This window comes from Mugil cephalus, chromosome 1, assembly GCF_022458985.1.
Source record: "Mugil cephalus isolate CIBA_MC_2020 chromosome 1, CIBA_Mcephalus_1.1, whole genome shotgun sequence".
Taxonomy (NCBI): Eukaryota; Metazoa; Chordata; class Actinopteri; order Mugiliformes; family Mugilidae; genus Mugil; species Mugil cephalus.
Genome location: NC_061770.1, coordinates 44,353,167 through 44,374,980, shown reverse-complemented (window position 1 = coordinate 44,374,980; position 21,814 = coordinate 44,353,167). Strand labels below are relative to the sequence as shown.

At 41.6% G+C, this 21,814-nt stretch overlaps 4 protein-coding genes across 6 annotated transcripts in view; 1 reads left to right on the top strand and 3 right to left on the bottom strand.

Annotated features, from left to right (window-relative positions):
* The first annotated feature begins 716 nt into the window (after positions 1-716).
* Positions 717-6,279, top strand: si:dkey-219e21.2 (E3 ubiquitin-protein ligase TRIM39). 3 transcript variants are annotated; one of them, XM_047604358.1, is made up of 11 exons: positions 921-955; positions 1,064-1,163; positions 1,799-1,845; positions 2,101-2,237; positions 2,317-2,415; positions 3,550-3,684; positions 3,770-3,874; positions 3,970-4,098; positions 4,977-5,055; positions 5,201-5,227; positions 5,317-6,279. In XM_047604358.1, the coding sequence occupies exons 3-11, from the start codon at positions 1,812-1,814 to the stop codon at positions 5,847-5,849; spliced, it is 1,278 nt and encodes a 425-aa protein (XP_047460314.1). In that variant the 5' UTR covers positions 921-955; positions 1,064-1,163; positions 1,799-1,811; the 3' UTR covers positions 5,850-6,279. The 3 variants fall into 3 exon arrangements, with proteins under 3 accessions (XP_047460307.1, XP_047460301.1, XP_047460314.1); XM_047604351.1 differs by lacking the exon at positions 1,064-1,163 and having other exon boundaries at positions 717-955; positions 2,320-2,415; XM_047604345.1 differs by lacking the exon at positions 1,064-1,163 and having other exon boundaries at positions 723-955.
* LOC125019670 (CD209 antigen-like protein E) lies at positions 6,107-11,232 on the bottom strand. Its single transcript, XM_047604596.1, has 6 exons — positions 11,016-11,232; positions 9,206-9,298; positions 8,837-8,956; positions 8,569-8,729; positions 8,235-8,359; positions 6,107-6,651 (listed from the first exon to the last, which is right to left on the bottom strand). Exons 1-6 carry the CDS (start codon positions 11,113-11,115, stop codon positions 6,534-6,536), a joined length of 717 nt encoding a protein of 238 aa, XP_047460552.1. The 5' UTR covers positions 11,116-11,232; the 3' UTR covers positions 6,107-6,533.
* A 574-nt stretch (positions 11,233-11,806) lies between these two features.
* On the bottom strand, positions 11,807-21,013 carry LOC125010311 (receptor-type tyrosine-protein phosphatase H). Its single transcript, XM_047588883.1, has 11 exons — positions 20,962-21,013; positions 20,220-20,308; positions 18,339-19,428; positions 17,544-17,792; positions 15,367-15,615; positions 14,874-14,994; positions 13,704-13,861; positions 13,321-13,584; positions 12,923-13,192; positions 12,420-12,517; positions 11,807-12,300 (listed from the first exon to the last, which is right to left on the bottom strand). The coding sequence occupies exons 1-11, from the start codon at positions 21,011-21,013 to the stop codon at positions 12,244-12,246; spliced, it is 2,697 nt and encodes an 898-aa protein (XP_047444839.1). The 3' UTR covers positions 11,807-12,243.
* The window catches only part of LOC125019477 (serine-rich adhesin for platelets-like), a 33,018-nt gene continuing 23,010 nt past the window's right edge, over positions 11,807-21,814 (bottom strand). The window contains exon 12 of the mRNA XM_047604272.1: positions 11,807-12,205. The gene's annotated coding sequence lies outside the window, so the exon portion shown is untranslated. The remainder of the gene's footprint in view (positions 12,206-21,814) is intronic.

Here is a 21,814-nt window from a genome sequence, read left to right as displayed (position 1 = left end):
CAAATCCAACATATTCTGGTAAAAGGTTAAGGGATAGCTTAATATTGAATGCAAAATGATAATAATGTATATTTATAAATATAGAGTTTAATATAGAACACATATAGTAGGTAGGGGGTTCCTACTTAATCTCTCCATCAGTTTGGGGGTCATTGACCTGAAAAACATTGAAGAGCCCTGCTCTACAGGCATTTTTTCTGGATGTTACTTTGACATGTTATTGAAATCCCTGAGATAATAACAACATGGTGTTCCTTGCGTCCTGGTAACGTTCCCCTATTCATTGACAAAAAGATCTCCATCTTCTTCTAATGCTCCGTGGTCCAGTGCTGACGTTCACTCTGATGTTCCAGTGTTGGTGCTGTCGACAGTGGACGGGGTCGGCATGGACACACTGACTGGTCTGTGAAGCATCCAGTCTCCCACAAAACAACGTGTGTTCTGACGCCTTTCTACAGTAGCGGTAGGTGAGGTAGGTACAGTTGCAGGCAGGTTTTAACCAGGACTTAGTTGTTGAGAATATTTAAAAATGAACAATGGATCAAATACGTGGCAGTGATTTATAACCACCCTGTAATCTTAATTCTACAGGCGGACATCCCCGCTGCTTTAGAGCTAACAAATAACAGGTGGAGGCAGATGTTAATACACATGACGGGAACCAGGAAGTTAACATTGACACATTGATACGCAAAATATTTGCTTTAATTTAATAGGTATTGTTTGCACTTTTTACGTCATGTTTCCAGTTTAAACCATGAGCACTTTGTCTTAGGTGCAGCTCTTTACTGTAAATTTGATCTGTGTGTGACCTGTTTCCTTAAATGTCTAAGAAGCCATAAACCGGTACAAAGTTCAGGGCACATGTGCAGATGAAAACACTGAGGAGGCAGCAGACACTGTCCAGTCTTCTCCACCAGCTGAGCCGCACGGCCGACCGCTCCATCAGACACAGGTAAGACATGAAGGATCACTGCACCCCTGGACCACCTCTGTTCAGTGACTGAGGATATTTTTGTGTAAAGTAATTGTGGAAATGCAGTTGCCTGTGTGTTGTCCTTAGATGATTGTGTGGAATCAAACACTGATGTGAACCTGAGCGCAACTTGTGTCAAGTAGAGGACACTGATTGAAATTAAGTGAAGCAAACCGAATAGATTAAAGTAAGTTTTATTATATATTCAAGTCGTAGTAATCAAGTGGTACTTAAACTAAAAACTTAGCTCTAATAAGTTGTATTAAACCATGTTCCATTTTTCTTCGATTATATTTTACAGTGTGGAGTTGTGTAAGAAAATGATATTCTGATTTAAGGTGCAGCAAAGAGCCAAATATGTCTGGGCTTTTAGGGCTCAGTTGTATTTAGAAAAGCTTATTTGAATTGTTTTTTCTGAATTCATCTTATTCATCAACTTTATTTTTGATTTTTCTTCACTGTATTTGTTTTTTTTGTTTTTTTTTTTTAAATACTACAGGTGATTATTATAATCACATAACAATTATTTTTTCTCAGTACTTAGGTAGAATTTGTAGCTCTATTATGTGTCTAAATGTATTTTACTGTTCCACTGATGTATGTCCCGCTGGTTTTAAAATGTCTTGAATTATCTGAAGAACATATAACTTATTTTTATACATTAGAAAATAAAGGATTAGCTCCTCCAGCTACAGTTTAATGCACGATTAAGAATCATTTTGTAATAGTATGAAAAAGAAAAGGGGAAATGTTTTGTTTAATAAGAAAAAATGATGGTTGTGGTTTTGTAACTTGTTTAATTTTGTCTTTTTCATGACACAGTGAGGAAACCACCATGGAGATGAAAACTATCCTAAAGCCTGAGAAAAGTAGGGATTTTTTTATATATACACATAAATATAAAAATATAAATAATTACTTGAATCTAGTGGCATTTATATTTAATTTTTTGTTGATTTAGGTTTTGTATGTGTGTAACGTAGACCATCATGGGACTTGAACCAAACCATCACATTTGTTCAGTTGAATTTAAAAGTACCGCTTTAAATGCGCCCTTTTCTCTTTCCTCTTGATGTGTGGAGATCTGTTATGTTTTTTTAACACCTGAATCTCTCCACCTGCAGAGGTGGGTGTTCTGCTGGAGGTCAAGGACGCCCTCGTTGGCCAGAGCGACTCCGTGGGGGTCGTACGCTGGACACTGCCTGAGGAGAGCCACCAGGCCCACAGCTCGGCCCCCGTCAGATACAACAAACGCTCACAGGTAAGCCACCGGTTCAGGAGCTGACTCTTCTCTTGTCTTGTGCCGTGATTTGTAAGCGACATGCCGTTGTCTCCTGCAGCAGCACCCTCGTCAAAACGGCCTGAAGGACCTCCGCAGCCTGCAAGAGTGCGTTCAGTTCATCCAAAACTGGAAGGAGCAGGTGGACCGAGTGTGTAAGGTAGGACCCAGAGAAAGACAGCACACACATATTCATGTTTATTCTTTTTATCAGTCTCTAGTTTTAAAGTGTAAATGTAACAGCAGATCGTATACAGAACGGCTCCCAAACACTCATTTCTAGCCTATTTCACCATAAACATCAGACAAAACTTTGTTTTTTTCAGAGAAAATGAGAGCAGCATGACATAAGTTATATGGTCTTGACCCAGTTAGAAGTTCAGATGGAAGATACTTGTTTTTTCAGGTTTTCTTTCAGGGAAGATGCAAAGTCTCACTGAGTACGTCATGGTTTCTGGGATTTATGAGCAGCTGCACGGCTCAGACAAGCGTTGCCATGGACGTTTATCGCTTGTACAAACTGATGGCCACGTTAATTGGATTGGTGAATGCAGATAGGATACGTGTCCGCTGGCACTCGGTGCGTTTACATGCACGTGAAAAAACCCGAATTATTGCCTTAATCGGAGTATAACAGGAGAATTTAAGCGCATGTAAACACGTTACTCCGATTAAAATCAGAGTTCTCATTGTCCGATTGCGACACCCAGATAATACAATTGGAATCGAAGTTTTCATCGGATAAAGCGTGTGCGCATGCTCCACCACCGCAGCACTGGCGTGTGACCCCGGAACAAACACGTCCAAGAAAGCCGATCATAGAAGAAGAAGAAGAGAAATGGAGCCGTCTGAGGGACAGCGCGGATCTTAACTGCACCAGAAGTATCGCGAACATTACGTATAAGATTAAAAAATGTACTATTATCCGTCTGGTTGTTGTTTGAAATGCCGGTTTGCCGACTCTTGTTTATTATATCACGTAATAGGTCAACCAGAAATCGGGCCGTATTAATGTGGTATTATCCCGCTGAAAAGACACGTATCGCCACCTAGTGTGGAAGAGGAGAACAGTTATTCGATTTTCTTGTCCTGCATGTAAACTGGGACAAGGACTGGAGTCAGAAAGTCGAATTTTGAGCATAGCTCGATTAAACTCTGCATGTAAATGCACTGTGATGGGTGGATTAGCCGCAGCTGACGGCCACATTGTGACGCTCTACACTGTATTTGTCTGTTGTTTCTAATATATGATGGTGCTTGAAATGTATTTGAATGTGTGCAATGTGGGTTGCAGCAGGGCAGCTGGGACCCAGAGGAAGGGAGCAGTAAGACAGAGCATCAGAGTTCAGACCATCATGCTGAACGTAGTCTGCAGGAGAGCAGGAAACTGATCCTGAGGTGGGCTGATGAACTCCACCACGTCCACAAGGTCACTTGCAGATCAAAACTGTTCTCATATTCAGTACTGAAAAATATGAATATTCGCTCACTCAGTTTGTGTGTTTAATTTCCAGAAGTTAACCTCCGAGAGTCAAGGGGATGAGAATAAACTCGCTGCCAACGAGGAGGCACAACTCAGGATTATGGGGTGGGCGAAGGAGCTGCAGGAGACGACTGAGGTGAGGGGACAAAAGTCTGCTACTAAAGCTCCACAACTGCTTACATCACAGTTAATCGGGAAGTAACTAAGGTAAATCTGTGTTTGTGTTTGCAGAGTTGCGGCGTGCGGAGCGAAGAGCTGGGCAAAGCGCTGCGTCTGCTGGGCCCGCAGAAGAAAAATCTGGTCAAACTGCTGCCTCTGCTGGAGTTCATCACCTGGACTCTGCTCGACGGAGACAGCACGGTGAGGGACATCAGCACCTCCCCCCCGGAGCAGTTCTGAGCTTTCAGGAAATAAACGTTTGCGTATGTGAGAAAGGGTCCCCCCCCCCCCGGAGACTGTCATGAAACACAAGGACAGTGGACAGCATGAGACTGGACAATCACAAGATGAACATTAAGACTGTTCGTGATAACAAGTCATAAAAACAGCGCCGAGGTTGCAAAACGTTATTTTTACGCAACGCGCAATCTGGGGGAACCTTGCTCTTTGAATATGTCAGTATTCAGTTCATATGGCTTATCTGACTTATCTGGTCATGATAACTTACAGTCTCTGCGAGATCTGAAAGCACGTAGCGGTGCATTCAGTGCCTGCTTTTACGTCTATAATAATAAATACCTATTAATGTGCTAGTATGACTTACAGGGCTTTAAAGAGGAGCTAACATCCTTCTCTCTGCTTTTATTGAACTGTGATTAGATGTGTGCAATTCACAGATGAAAATCCTTGTTTCTCCCAAACTGTGAATCTTCTAAGTATCACACTTGTTCTTGAAAGGAAATGGCAGCTTCTTGAATCCATATGTACATTTTTATCAGCCCAAATTGGACCCAAAAGTCGATGCAGAGATTTCTTAAAGACTTTCCTTCACTACTTAGGAAAGCAACGGAAATGTTAACTTTAATTTAGTTTATTAACAACCCAGGTAGAGCTTTGTTCGTAGCAATAATGCCATTATAAACCCAGTGATAGAAACCAAATTGCCCATGCGCTAACGGCGCGTGGTGTAATTTTTTGGACTCATGAGGCCTCCTTAATTATCGAACACTCAATCATAAGAGGGCGCAGAAGTCACAGACTCACTTCTTGTGCGTGACACGTCTATTCGTTCTTTTCAGAAAACTATCCCACAGCTGTGGTTGCTGGCGAAACAAAAGAGGGGGAAAGCAGGGACTCCAAGATACATCCCCAACTCAGGTGTGTATTTTAAAAATGTTCATGCAGACGTTATTCATTTTTCTTTTTCTTTTTTTACTATTTATAATTGTTTAATATGAGACAAATTAAACTGAATTGATCCACTGCAGCCACAACTCATTTTCTGTGCCTCTGTTTTTTTCAGTTTGGAGTTGGATTTGCAGTGCAGCAGGTACGGACTTTATTATCTCACATATGACCAGAATTAAACACATGCAACAGCTGTAGCATGAAGAGCTCACTCATCTCTTTTCCTCACAGCTGATGTGATTCTCGACCCCAAGACCAACTACCCGTGGCTGCTGATTTCAGAAGATCAGCGTCGGGTCCAGGAGGGCCTCTCGGCTGCAGACCTACCATACAACTCCCAGCGCTTTGACAGCTGGCCCTGCGTGGTGGGCTGGCAGGGCTACAGCAGTGGCCGCCACTACTGGGAGGTGGACCTAAGCAACAACGGCTGCTGGCGCATCGGGGTGACCGCCGCCGACTCCCAGAGGCACGGGCGCTTCCCCATGACCCCGAAGCAGGGCTTCTGGGCCCTGTGGCGGAGCACAAAACACTTTTACGCGTGCACTAAGCCGGAGACGCCGCTGCCCGTCAGCCTCGTGCCGCGGCGCATAGGGATCTACCTGGACTACGAAGAAGGGCAGATCTCCTTCTACAATGCACAAGACAAGTCCCACATCTACACCTTCACGGGGAACTTCGAAGGGAAGCTGTACCCTCTGTTCGCTCCGATGGACGGTCGCACGCTCATCACAATCATCGATCCGCACAAGATCTCGGTCAACTGACAGAAAGCCCCAGAGAGGAATTCAATCTGACTTTAAGAACGTGAGCTCAAAATGTTCTGCTGAAAGATGTTACCAAAATCAAAGCCAGAAGTTAAATTTAAATTTGATGCTCTGACTTAAAAACAATAACAACAACACACAAAAAAACAAGATAGTTATAATATCTAGGTTCTGTATTAAAGTGGTAATGTTGCTGATGTAAATACATCTCCATTGAAATACTCAGACGTGGTGTATGTAAGAAAAACAAAACGGTGGAGGCGCTATAAGAGCATTTATTTTAAGAGATTGGAGCCTAAAGGAAAAGTTGCACAAAATCAATACACAGACAGAAATGTATTCTGTGTATTTGTATATATATGTTCATGTAGACACAAGTGTTTGCGTGCATGCCTCAGATATGCACGGAATAAACGTTTCACACAAATAAGTTGATGACATCTCCTTTCTCACTTCTCTTTGACTTGTTTTTCATCGCAAATGACTTCCCGCAAATAGCAAAACAGCTACAGCATCTATAAACACAGAAGCGCTTTAGAAACGTGTCACATCGCAAACAGCCTCATCCATCAGGAGTGAATTGAAGTAGACCTTTGAATTCAGTTGGAGGTGGTGTCTTGCAGCACGTTGTTTTAAATATGCAGTAAAATGCAAAATGAGCGAGGATCAGTGTGCGTCTGCCTGTCAGGACTCCTTCTTGCAAACCCAGGAGGTGTACTCCTCACAGTCGGCCGCCAGCAGACTCCCGCCTCCCCTCAGGTCGGCGCAGTCCCTGTGATCAGCGTCCCAGTCCACCGCCAGTCTACGAAACACACGCAGAGCCATGAAACTATTAAATAATTAATGAATAACAAAACTGATAAGAATTTTAGATTGGATTTAATTTAAAGTAAACTATTCTGTGGTTTGTGTTTTCCTAATTCTCCTGCATTTAGCTTAAAGTTTTTTAGCAATTAGCTAAAAACGTACAGTTCAGTACAATTTCACAGAAAGTACTGTAGCTATATTGAGCAATACTATTATAATGAATGCACTGAAATGAATCATATCCCACAAGGTTTTCAAAGTATGAATCTATGATGTAACATAAGCTACCAGTCAAAAGTTTGGACACACCACTTCCCATTCAATGTTCTTTTCCTCATTTCTGCTACTTTCTACGTTGTAGGCTCTAAATGTTAATACAGTTATACTGTACGTGACTTGAGACAAAGACGTTCTTCCCTTCTGCAAACAAAACTAATTCACAAATATTTTCGAGGTTGAGACTAATTTCACGTCTGCATCTATTGAGCAGTTACTAAGTTCAAAGTGTTTTCTGTCACACAGGGGCGTCACTAGGCTTTAAGTTACAGGGGAGCCTCAGCCCCCGAGGCCATGCGCAGGATGAGAGCAAAAGCACAAAATTTCACAAACAGCTAACAAACACACTGAGAATTTAATTATTTATTATTACTTCAGTCTACTTCAGTAAACACACTGCAACAACAAACACAGAATCAAACAGTTACAATTAATAACTGATCAACATAGATACTAATGCCATGAGTTTTGCTCACAATCCAAAAACCAAAAGTTGTTTGAACCCAAACAATTTGGAGACAAACTAATTACATATGTTATTCATATATATATATATGTGTGTGTGTGTGTTTATATATATATATGTGTGTGTGTGTGTGTGTGTGTGTGTGTATATATATATAGATGTATAGATATATACATGCATTTCACACTAGCTAGCTAGCTAGCTAAGTAGCATTGTTCTTTTAGAACTGTTCTTTTTGTCAAACATTTGGTTCATCAATTGCATGGGACTTAACTGTGGCTGGAGCTAACTAGTTGTTAATGCCAGCAGTGATGAACACTTTCTTACATCCATCCTTATCGGCTCTGTGTGCTTCACACACACACGCTGCAGGTATCGAGTGCAAGCGAGGTCACAAGGGTGTTGAAAATTAGCACGTCTGCTATATACGCTCAAGCAAAGCATCTGGTCTGTCCGCTGGGAGAGTCTCAGTGTATTTGTGATGTCCACATCAAATAAAATTAATAATAATAAAAAGTATGGACTGGGTTTTCGGTGATGTGGCCGCTCTCTATATGAACAAGTGGAATGGCTTGGATGAGGACAAACTGAAGGGGCTTGCTAGGCCATATATAATAATAATATTATTATTATTAATATAAAGTCATATTCTGGCCATTTTATATTGAATTTGTGTACACTTTTTCTAAATTAATAATTAAAAGGCATGACGGCGTCAGTGCTGTTATATGCACATTAAGGCCACTGAATGCCAAACAATATAAAGTCCAGGGTAATAAAACTATATATATAAATTCAACTAACCCATATAAAGTCCCGGGAGAGGCATTACTCACGGCATGTAGTGCTGGATGTCCGTCCCGTCCAACCACCGCCACTGACCTTCTTGCTTGCTGTCTGTCAGCCCCACCCACAGGAAAGGAAACTGGGAGAAGTTTTTCATCACCCCTTGAATGAAATCCTGTGGTGGAAGCAGCATTTAGGAGAGGTCTTTCCACTGTATCATGGAGCGTTTTTTTATTTTTGATTACGTAGGACTTGATGCAGCATAAATCCAAAGTTACGTTAATAATTAAGCTTGTTTAAAGGGCCATCAGTCCCTGAATTGTGCCAAGAACCTTTTGCGTTAAACTAAAACCGTATTAAATTGATTTTCAAATATCCTTTTACCATCTCTGCAGAGTCCTTGATGATAGCCAGGCTGCTGTTGTGCTCCTGGCAGAACTCGGAGCTCTCGTTCCACTGACGATTTTCCTGCAGCCCGACTGAGAAGAAGTAGCAGTGACCCATCCACCAGAGCCAGCCGCCAGGACACAAGCTGCACCTGGGGTCTCCACACAGGAAGAGGAACACAACAAAAAATAAGCCTGCAAGCACCGGAACCACTGATTCTACAAGTGCCTTCTCCCATTTGAAGAGTTTGAAGAAAATCGCCAACCTTTAGTGACGGAGTGTAGCATCAGGGTCAGATCTTGGAGCTCCTTTTGACACATCTGCAACTGCTCCTTTCCTGAATCTCTGGAGGTCCGATCCATGTCTGGTGCAGCCGTCCACATGACTGACAAAAGAGTCATTACACGTGACTTCAATTCACAGTGATGAGGAAAAAGTGGATTATAGCTCTGAAATCCATGTAGGACTGAAACATCACAGAATACAAATTTATAATTTAAACGTATCTTATTCAAATGCCTGGAGATGTACTTTAAAATGATGAGTTTTTCTCACAGTTAGACCACTTTCAATGTGGATGAGGCAGAAGAGAAAAAAAAACTTTGATAAATGTCTGCTTTGTGTTCATATTCACCGCATAAAAGTAAGGATGAAAGGAGTCCTGTGACCAGGGTAACCGTTGTTACAGCAACGACCCCTCTAGCCGTTAGGTGACAGCATCCTGCATCTGTAGCAAAACAACAACAACAACAAAAAAAAGTACCAGTGTATCAGCTTGGGGCTATTTTATTTTTTTACTATTTCTAACTTGAAGTTGAAAAAAAAAAAAAAAACGTGTTAGTATTAGATAAACCAGTTAGTGAGTGGATTTTCTAAATGCCAGTTAGTTTTCAAGTGGCAGCCAGAGACTTCAACCTTCAGAGAACAGAAAAAGGTTAATAAATTGGATTAAAAAAATGGTCGTTTTGAAAGACCAGTGGCTCTGCAATCAGCCTACACCATAGACTACAGGTCTTCAACAGGGGGTCCGTGACCCCTAAGGGGTCCACGGAGGTAGGCTACTGCAGAGGGGTTGCAAAATCTTTGGTTGATTAAACATTTTTATATATATATATTTAATTTTCAACCATAACCTCCCCCCACAAATTTAAATTCCTTTAAATACTGCACATTATCATGAATCCAACATATTTTAGTAAAGGGAGAAATGGAGGCAGGAGACGTCATCTACCAGTCAGCACTTCACTCGTTCGGCGATACGGGAGGTGTCTGAAGAGCGCGACACTAGCCGAGACCTGTCAATCTAAGCTTCCTGTACCCAGTAGGCCCCGCCCCTATCGCTGCTGATCGAATCACGAGGCCGCATGTCACGCGCTGACTCTGTCAGGTTCCCCGCAATTTATTCAGTCCCCAGCCGAAATCCGGACGCACGCTCCGGAAGAGAAGCTAACGCAACATGAAACATGAAACGTGAAACTCACTCCCATCAGCCATCCGGGCCCAAAATGTTTTGGTGATTCACTCTCCCTACTACATTTAACCGTGTTTAAAGGTAAAGACATGTATGTTTATGGCAGTTGCACAGCCACCCCACTGTTGGAATTTGAACCTGTATTATTTGAATAGCTTAATATTGAATGTAAAATGATAATAATAATAATGTATATTTATAAATAGCACTAGGCTGAGTTTAATATAGAACACTTAGAGTAGGTAGGGGGTCCCTACTTAATCTCTCCATCAGTTTGGGGGTCCTTGAAGACACCTGGCCTACAAACACGAAGCTTAGTCCAGTTGGCTTTGTAATAGATTTATTTCTGTGGAAATCCCCACACCATTGCACCAATCCAGACATAAACATTCCTCAGTCTAAAGCTGAGAGTCTGCCCTCTAAACCCACACTCACCGTATCGACATGTAATCGTTTCTGGGTGAAGATGCTGTACATGGAGGTAACTGTAGTCACGATATCAGATTTTCCCTTCGCCATTATCGTGGGCAAAAAATGTCACGATATCAGCAAAAATGGTATAAAACAATGGAAGATGTAAAACACACTGTGTTCAAGTGACACCGAATCATTTACACAGTATTATCATACATTTTTAACACAATATTGAAATTTAATTTTTTGTTCTACACCACGATTATCACCAATACCAGTACAGGGCCACAGTCCTAGTTCACAGTGAGCCTTTCTGGTCCAACGCGTCATATCTTTAACAAACACATGTGAGACACTGAAGGCTGATCAACAGCAGATGAATAAAAACATCTTATTCTCTGGAAGGTTCTTGTTGAGAGTCAGAACCTGGTGTTGCACACCATCTGCGTAGACTAATAAACCTCTGGACATTAGTTTTAGATGTCAGTTGTGAACAGCTGAAATGACAAATGACAAAGAGCGTCCAAACACATGTGTACCCAACCACTTCAGGACTCACGTGCAGCTGTTCCCCCCTTGCCGCCGCCCTCCCGGTGTCTCGTCGGTGGGTCCACGGCTGCGGCCTCTCGTCCCTTTACCTCAGCGGTGTCTTGACTCATACTTACAGCAGCTTCTCGTTTCTCAGGCAAATAAAGTGCCAGCACTCCGCCCCTTCCTCGTATTTCTTTTTCGGTTCAGCCCTGGACCTCGAAAATAAAGTAACGCATCTCTAAATGAGTTACTGAATCTTCGCAGAGGAAGCTGGCAGGGTGTGCGGCAATGCACCAGTAGCCTAAGCTATTTATAACAGCTCCATCTCAGACCCTGGAGGTGTTAGATGTTACATACACTCACGTAGTGAGTTCAGGCCAACTTGACACAAACAGCTTTGTCCATGTGCTATGTTATTTTATAATTATTATTTTTGTGTCCATGTGACTTTTGGACGTTCCTTTGTGATTTTCAACCTGAAGCTCATCTTCTCCTTATATACTGATATTTAAATCAGTGAAGGGCTGTAGTTTGGAGAAGGAGGAAGTGAGTGAGTTCCTATTCACTTTCAGTCTTACTTCTGATGCCTACACTAAGTGCTACATAAAGAAAGACATGTCATGTCTGTGTGGTCCGCCTCACTGACGCCTTTAGTGAAGAATCCATGATGTCCTCTGTGTCTTATTGAGACCACCTGTACGCCGCGGCTCAGTCAGGACATTAAGTCTTGTAGAGATGTGAACGAAGACGTTCTTTTTTTTTTTTTTTTTTTCCAGTTGTCATTTAGCTCGCAATAAAGTTGGAGAAACCACACACATGTTTATGTTTTGATACATTTATTTAAAACACCAGGAAAAGACGTGACAAGTCACAGATGCGGATATTGAGTAAAATACAGATTTGTCACACTATTTTTTTTTACCAGTATCTCTTATAACAAAGCTTAATTTACTTCTTCTCTCGTCCTGGTTGGAAAATATTGTATATAATGTGATGCTATGAATAAAATAAGAGTAATGCAGCAAACAAAACATGAACAGGTTGTTTATAGCACTTTTTTAACACTTAACTTATAGCACTTAACTTTTGTATATACGTATATGTAGTTAAAAGAACCAATAAACACAACTGCTTACTATTCAGGTCTTTAAACAAAGCCGTTGACAAGAAAACAAACTGTCAAACACTCCTTCACCAGAACAGTTTCCAAACAATCAAATGCAAAGCGTCGCTTCGTGCTCCCGACCACATAAGGGTTACTTAAGTTCCCAGAAAACGCTGCGCCCAAGCTCCTTAAAGAAATGGTCCTCCAACTGCAACAAAATACAAAAAAAGAAAAAATGAATTTTAAAGCTGCATGCATCGAAGCGGCGAACAACACAAAATACCTCCTGCATGTGTTTATTCTACCAGAGGCTCAGACGTGACCCACCTGTTTCCGTATGCTCTCCCACGTGGTGGAGTTACTGCAGAGGAGAGGTGTTTCCGAGGTGCACAGCATGGACAGGGACAACAGTCTTTCGTCTCTGGCTGCGGGACCAAACAAGAGGCTCGTGAGATGTGTGAAGAGGAAGTTGGAGCACAGAGGCATACTCTCTTTCACGTGTAAAGATTTGCATGCGGTGGAATAGACAGGCTCCACTGTGGTCCAGATGCAAAACAAATTCTGTTTTGTCATCCGAGTTGTTATTTTTTTTGTTTGTTTGTTTGTTTTAAAAAAAGAAAAGGGCAGAAGTTGGATTCATGCAACAAACAACGTAATGTTTAAATTTGAGATTCTTCAAAGAAGCCGCCCTTTTGCACTTTGAGCCTATCGTGTAGCGATCAGCAGCTACATTCCAAAAACAAACAAAAACAACAAGCCCAGCTTATATATCTAACACATCTTTGGGTGCAAAACACTAAGAACACCAAGTTGGCCTGAGAGAATCTCACCTGTTTCATTTCTTGCTTTGGCCGGATTACTCATCACATTACCTGCCTCTGTACGAACTTCAAAATCATATGTGGTTCCTGATATCAAATTTGAAAATACATAGCGGGTGCTGCCGTAGACACTATCTTTATGGGTATAGTTCCAGAAGATGGAGTTGAGTGTGACCAGGTACGTGATATTTGGCGATGCGTTCTCAGGGGCCTTCCACGTAAAGGTGATTGAGCTATGATTCCTGTCAGTGGCGACTGCATTAGTAGGTGGACGAGGCACTGAAAATAGCGAGGAGAGAGAAAACAAGAGAGAAGTGTGTCAGATCAATTGAATGAATGAATTAATAGAAATAACGACATTGTTGTGACTGTGTCTTGAAACAAAAAAAAGGGGGCCAGTGACTCACAGGTAAAATTGGAGGCTCCCACTGACTGGCTCAACAGGTCTCCACTAACAGCGTAGACAAGCACAGTGTAGTTGGCTGCGATCTTTAATTTTTCAAAGCAAGTTGTATTAGCTGTGTTGTCCATTATTGTGCTTGTATTTTGTATTACATCATCCAGATATAGCTCGACTATGTAACTCTTAAAATCGGTCAGCGGGAGGCTCCAAGTCGCTCGAACCGTGTCTTCAGTTGTTTTTACGGTCAGGTCTGAAACTGGTCCGGGAGCTGTGAGAGAGCCACACAGTCAGGTTAGAGACATTCAGCACGGCACGAAAGGTATCCTGTTTCTCTGTTGGTGTATCAACAACAAGCAGCGTGTAAGTCAGGCAGTTAACAGGAGTTACCAGTGTAGAAGCTCATAGATACGGGGTCTCCCTCCAGGGTGTGATTGGCCAGCGCTGTCACGGCCAACGTTACTTCGGCGCCCTTCGGTAGTTTCGTCTCAAGAACTCGCCATGGAGGGCCTTCCACCACTTGTGAAAGGTTAGCCAAGGGGGTTCTCCTAATGTAGAATTTTAATAAGCAACAAAACTGGCACCTCCCAACATCTCCAGAGCAATTCATTTAAAAATGTAATACCAGTGGATTACAGTGATTATACTAGCACAGCTTCGGCCTTCATTAACCCTTTAAAGCCTGAACGTATCGCTGGCGACGCGTTGAAGCGCGGCGGTGTTTGAATTGCCGTAACTCACAGTGGTTTGCACCATTGACAAAATTCAAAGTGGATTATGGTAATTCAGATACCGCAAGCTTTTTTATGCATGTTCAGGTTTTAAAAGGTTTAGTCTTAGCAGAAAATAACGAACTAACTGAATTCTCTAAAAGCAGCACTTGGCAAGATGAACCAGCTCTTAAGTCAAGTGCTGACCTGCTGAACAGAGGGTGGTGGGGGCTCTAACATATTTCTGCTACCTAAAACAAGCCCCACTAAACCTCCCTGGACCCTAATTTTGCCTGTGTTGGGTTTATACCCAGATTATTAGGTGAACAAGCATTAATAGACCTCGGCACACCATATGCCAAAAATGTATTGCAGAAATGTACACCGCCACTCAGATAAGCCAGATGTTGTCGGCAAGTCTTCCCCTGGAGAGTATAACTTACATATGCATTAATGGTTTGAAAACCAATGCTGAGAACAGACAGCTTATGCACCACATACTGTGCACCGAAGATATCCATAGCATTTAATACCTCTCCACAGTTTTCGCAAATTAAATCTGGTGGTTTTGAAATACGGAAGAGCATTAGGGCCACCCATAAGGGAAAAAAATGAGAGGAGGTGGATTTTTTTTTCCACTGACTATGTAGAAAGTGAAGTATAAATAAACGATGAACAGCATTAAGACGCAAAAAGAGACTTTACATGAATTACATGAATTCTACATCTCTGAAATTAACCAAAATAAAAGTCTTGTACACTCCACCAACCACTGTCATCCAAAGAGCCGTACTGATAACATGGCAAATATTTCTGAATGCATTCTGTGCTGCTGTCTGGAAATACGTACAGTTCCTTGTCCTTGTAAACCGTCACCCTGAAGCCCGTGTAGTTCCCCTCAGGTTTCTCCCAGGTAAAATGCACTGAGTCGTTACTACGAGAAAAGTTCAGAAGAGACACTTTCTCAGGCCCTGAAAGAAAACAAATAGATACGCCTGTGTCACCTGTTTCCTGCTGATTTGAATTTTATTCACAGACTATTTTTCTCCGGCGGCAGTTATGCAGCTTACTTCCTGTTCAAGTTCTCTATAACTAAACAAGATACACCGATCAGGCATAACATTATGACCATTATGACAGTAGAAGTAAATAAAATTGACCATCTTGTGATAATTCAGTGTTCTGCTGGGAAACGTTGGGAGTTGCAATTCAGGGGGATGTTAAACTAGATTAGGAAGGTGGTCCTAATGTTATGCATGATCGCTGTATAAACACAGTCTGCAGGAAAAGGAGCATCATCTATGACAAAACAGTTTTAGTTACTTGGCATTGTATAAACTCACTGGTGTACGCTGTGACGAAAGACTCTTCGCTCCACGTGGATTCGTCCTTGACTCCTGACAGGACGATGAATTTGTAAAAGCTTCCAGGTGTCAAACCATCGACTTCTTGGGTTTCACTGTAAGCCCTCATCTCCCGAGCCTCGACCTTAACAAGATAGAACTCTAGGTTTCCATCTGGTCTGTCCCAGCTCAGAACGATGGATCTTTCCTTTACTCCTGTGACTCGAAGGTTTCTTACTTCATTTGGTGCTGGAAAAAAAAAAATGACATGTAAATGTTTTTAATACGGAGAATTTTGTTTGTAATGTTGCCATTTGTTTGAGCATTTGGCTCACGGATGAAACTGTGTGAAAGTCCTTGCTTTAACGGCATTCAGATCTGGGTGTCTGCGGAGACATTCATAATCATAAGCTACGCATGTGTTAATGACACGTGATACATCACCCAAGAGTTATCTTCCTGCCACAGGCAGAAGGCCGAGCTAATTCTTGATCTGACTGAGATGTCTGGAAAGTGAGCTTCAAAAACCCACCCGCAATTACCTCTTATTGCTATGGGTGGCACCAAAAGGCACAAAAAAGCAAAGCCGTATCTTAGGGAATGAACTGTCTGATTGATCTCGCTGTGCTGATTGGTTCTGAGCTGGTCACGTTTTTCATGGGCGCCATGTTTGATACATCTAACCCAATATTCACCCACAGAGAATTGGCAATAACAGAGAGTAAAGTTGGATTAAAAGTTAAAATATGCCACAGTGCTTAGTCTACGGCTGCAGCAAAGGATCAGGAAAACACACAAAAACGGAGAAAGTCATGGGAGCAGAAGTTTAAAAGGAAGAACTGGATGTAAACTGATTTCTCCTTATTATGTGAGGTAACTGTCGATGTCTCTCTTTGACGTTTTTTTAAGATTTTATACAGGAAAACTAAAGTCACACAATCATTAATGTGTAGCTTGATGTCAAAAATGCCCAACACGGTCTGAAGTTATAACCAAAACGTCCGTCATATATACTGTGAAACCCATGTGTCGATGTTGATTGAATTGACACGTAACTTTGCCTTAATTACTACTTAGTTATTATGGCTAGTGTGCGAATGTTAGAATGGTAATACTAATGAAAATACTAAAAAACAATAAGACTAATTTAATTTTGACTATTTATGACTGTTTATAATCTTGCTGAGTAATTTCAAACTTTTAACGGTGATGGATGACTGAGGAGAAGGTTACACAACTCCATGACTGATAAGGTCATTGGACTACTAAGCATTTTTACAGAGTACATTTCTTTTTTTTTTCTTTTTTACATTATTTTCATTTTCAAGGACAACTGCCACATTCATCAGAAGTGAACACGGATAATGGCATTGTAATAAAGTTTAGTGATTCAGTATTTCATAAGAGAAGCTGAGGATTTTTTAAAGTGGAGTCAAGGACTTCTTTTGGAGACAGTGTCTAGCAACCATCAGTGATACTGCACTTCAAGTAGGGCTGCACGATTCTGGAAAAATGTGAATCACAATCTCTTTACTTAGAATTGAGATCACGATTCTTTGCAAATTGTTTATTGCACTGATGCAGTTTAACAAAGCAAAACAAAACAAAAAACATTCAAATGGTCAATTCAAGTAATTCAGACATTGAGATTTTCTTAGAATATATAACATACGTTTGAACAATAGGCCATCCATTTAACTGTCTTTACCGTTGACTTCTCTCTGCTTCTCTCCCTCACTGTTTCCTAACACTCAACTGCAGGCGGGCCTTCCACTGACGGAATCACGTGTTGTAAGACACTTTACCATATGTCGAGGGAGGAGTCAGCGACAGTGCTGCCTTTAGGGGCACTTGAAAAAATCCGGGAACAAATGGGAGCACTTGTTTGTGATCCCGCTCGTGAATAAAAATGCTTAAGAATCCTTGTGTTTCGAAATCAGATCATATGGATGTGTGAATTGAGATCGCGTTTTTTTTTTTAACGATTTATCGTGCAGCCCTAACTTTAAGCTACATCCATATTGATTTTTCAGTCCCTCTTTGTCCATGGTTCATGAACTTTGAGACAGGCTTCGTCTCTCATTTACATACAACCTATATTTGTCTTTACAATACGATTTAAAGACAATTTCTACATGTATATTGTACATGTGCTGAATGCAGAAGATGCAACTCACTGGTGTAGAAGGAGGCGTTCTGTGGGTTGAGGTCCCTTTCACACTTAACAGGGAACACCTGGACTGAGTAGTTGGTGCCTGCTGTCAGGTTGGCAAGATCCAGGGTCGTGTTTGTCAGGTTGCTTTCCAGCTGTATGTCACCATTGACCTCTACACGGTAATGGCTGATATCACCAGGCCCGAGGTCCCAGGTCAAGGTGGCGTTCTTGGTAGTGATATTGGTCACATTGACTTGACCAAAGAAACGATCTGAAAAATAGGTGAAGGCTGTTAACTGTCAAACACAAGGGAGATACAATTACACAGGTACTTCCTTTCTTCTCTAAGAGTTTCTTTTTGCTCTTTAAGCAATTTTCTGAGTGTTCCTGGACTACGACATGACAAGAACGCTCCCACTCCACCATCAGCAGGGAGAATTCAGTGGGTGGAACCAACGTTGTGGACGGTGTCTCCTTGCCATAAAGGTTAGGAGAACTCTGTGCTTTGGTCACATATCAGACAACTGTAAAGGACACTCCCACTGGTCAATGCCTCAATCCTGTTAAATGGCCAACAAAGGCTCCCAAAGGTTTTTCTCCCTAACATCGCTACCACTCGCCACATTTCATTAAAACCTCAGTGGCATCTTGTTGCTACAGCTACTCTCCTCCTTTGTCCATTTAGAATCTTAAACAGTTTAATGTAAATAAATTCTAAATATTGCGTCAAGGCATAAAGCAACCATAGCGTGCAGGTTTACACTCTGGAGCAATTACTGTAAATTCAGCAATAGTAATAAATCAAAGTGAGTCCTACCTTCATAACAAATAAAAGGCAGAAGCTCGAAGCACTCCTTTTCAACCCAAGCCCCAAAGCTGAGCATGGCCACACAAGAATCTTCGATGTAATTCTCATCAGGGTCGGGGACGTCGGGCATCGGCATAGGTGACCGTGAACACGTCGCTTCTAACGGCAGAGATGTGGCGGCTTTGCGTGTATCTGTGCTGGCCGTGGGTCCATCTGTGGCAAAACCTTTGGTAGTGGAAGTCATGCTTTCGGTTGTGTTTACTCTGGTAGAGTTGCTGTTGTATGTGTTGTACTGTCCAGTGGAGTTGGTCTCAATTTGACCAGTGAAGTTGGTGGTATCCGTTGTGCTGTCAATTGTGTACTGTATGGTCGTATCCGTTGTGCTGTCAATTGTGTACTGTCCGATGGAGTTTGTCATGCTTTGATCAGTGGAGTTGGTGATATCCGTTGTGTTCTGTCCAGTGGAGTTTGTCACAATTTGACCAGTGAAGTTGGTGGTATCCGTTGTGTTGTCGGTTGTGTATTGTCTGGTAGAGGTTGTCATGCTTTGGGTTGTGGATTCTGTGGTTCTGGTGAGGCTCATTACCACAGAGGTAGTTGAGCTAGCTTCTGGTGCGGGGCAGGTACAGGAGCAGCTGCAGCAGTCTCTCCTTGGGAAGGAGGATTTGAACACCGGCCAACCAGGGTACCAATTCTGAAAGGCAAGGGGGTCCCCATTGGCCCAGCGGGTCCAGGGCATACTGGGTTTGCTGGTAGAGTTACTGGTGGAGTCACTGATATCATAGCTGGTGAAGTAGCTCATGGAGTAGCTGGTTGGAGTGCTAGTGTAGTTGCTGGTTGTAGTGCTAGCGGGGTAGCTGGTTGGAGTGCTAGTGGGGTAGCTGGTTGTAGTGCTAGTGTAGTTGCTGGTTGGAGTGCTAGTGTAGTTGCTGGTTGGAGTCCTAGCGGGGTAGCTGGTTGGAGTGCTGGTGCTAATGCTAGTGGAGTTGCTTTTGGGGTCGAAGTTCTTGCGAAGGCCGATCCAGTGTTCATAGTTGATCCTTCGGGCAAAGATCTGGGTGTTTTCAGGGGTCACAGTCACCAGGTCTTTGAAGCACATCTGATCAGACATAAGAGGTCATTGACTTGTCATTCTTTCATAGATGAGCGCAACAGTCAAAATTAGTAGATCGTGTCTACATTCAATATTCAAGGTAAAAGGGGGGTTTCTTTAACAATGCTGCTGCTTTGAATAAATTCATGGCATCAAGTATAAATGCTTTTCACTCTATATAAATCCGACTTTTGAAAATGATACATCTTCACAACTACAAGATGGATTGCCAACACATTTAATACAAGCAGCAAAGTGCTGAGTTAGCTGCAATAATTTTAACGTCTCAAATAATCAGATCTGATGGAACTACCTAGATGGAACATCTTCAAGAAACTCTACAAGTTCAGTCGCTCTTGTTTTCAGCCTTTTGTTTTTGAACATACGATACCTGTATGACTGAGAACCTCTATAATGTACCCCTTTTACGCATCTGCCTTTGTAAGGGTTAAACAAATGAGATGTAATGTATTAATAAATTAGCTTTTAAGGTGGACATTGGAAGAGTTTTACATGCTCTGACACAGCCAGGCTAAAGGAGACCCAGTATTTATGCTAAGCTAAGACACCGTAGTGCAGTCAGTTGACTCACTTTACTGATAAAAAAGCAAACAAATGTATTTCCATAATTTCACAGTTCTCCTTTAGGTTGATAATAAGCCATGTATATCAGCCAGTGTTCATGTATCTGTATGATAAAAACGGTGCCCCAGTGATTACAGCACATCACTAACACTTGGATATTTTCACAGGTCTTTCAACCAGTTTTGTACATAGATCTGCAGTTGAGGTTGTACCTGGCAGTTTTTTCTGGCCTCGTCCCAGGTGAGATTTTTGGACTGGATGAAGTACTGCCGCTCTGCAGAGCCGTACGTCAACATCAGAGCTGACGGGAAAAACAGGCAGGAAACAAAAGGCTATTTTTTCTGCACAGGTTTTGTGTCAACAACCAACCAATGAGGAAAGAGTTTTGTCATTCCCCCACACTGTTACAAATTACTGTACATTTGCACTGAAATATTAGTTAGTTGTGGGATTAAATTTAACAGTGCTTTTTTTATATATAGGTCATTGTGGGAAAACTGAGTGTGTGAGTCTACACGTGTTGAAGTGGTGAGCACGAAATCTTTTAATGTTGAAAAGTCCATTGGTATTGGAATAACAATTTTTCCCCCACACTTGTTTCAGTGGCATGCTACCTGTGACACCAAAGAGTGGTGGTGATATTCTAATTTTACCCTAAATCTTTCTTCAGGCTTTAATTTAATTTAAAGCTTATTTCATTTATATAGCACCTTAAAAGCAAAGAGCATTTGCAAATAACTTCTTCCCATTCAACATGCCATATAAACATGTAAATTATAGATCAACATCACTGTGTCAACACATGAAAAGCTATTAGCACCCAAGGCGACCATATCAGGAAATGAAAACAGATCAAATGCCATTGAAAGCCAAGGAATAAAGACGGGTCTTAAGTTGCTTCTTAAAAGCCTCAACAGTGTCCTAATAGCCTCAAACGTGGCACAGCCAACATACCACGGTCTGAGGGTTCTGGTGGTGGTGTAAGGGGTGAGAAGCTCAATGTCATTTTAACCTCCTGAGACCCTGCGTCCTCATATGGGAACATTAAGCTTTAGGTTTTGTGACAGCTTGTTTTGCTTCATTTAAACTTTTATCCTCATAACTGGACACTTGTTGATGAAACTTGACCACTGATTCATTCAGCAGCTGATCATGTGAAAAAGTGGACAAGGTAAAAAATAAAAAATTACGTTTTAAACTTTATGCTGATGATTTATGCTTATTCTATCAAGAGTAACGAGCTATAACATCTGCAATTCTGCTTTTGCAAACCAATTTCAGGCATGAAAATTTATTTACAATTATATTTTGCTACATATTGGCTGAAATCCACACGAGGACATAAGTTTTTCTAAAAACTACTTCTTGCTCAAAGACAATGCTTAGTTTTTGTAGTTTTCTAGGTCCCAACAATCCCAAATAACAAGAAATGGAGAAATTAAAAATGCAGAGCAAACAAAAGCTCATGTCTCAGGAGGTTAAAACCATGTATTTTGTTAATAAAGAGACACATGGTCACTTTGTAGTAGTGTTATTTGTCATAAATCTTGAATCCACCATTTCACATGCTACATTACTGCACGTTATCCAGTGTATAACACAGTCATAAAATGTAGCATCTTTATAACAACACTGTATATGAATAATTTAACAAGCTAAAACATTTAGCTTCTTCAACAGCAAAACACCATTATTAATTTGTCAGTAAGCAGCTGGCAACTGTGCTACCAGATGTTAAACTAGTTCTGTCTATTCTGTCTATTCTATGAACAGTTGAGTCATTATCACACAAACACATTCTAAAGTA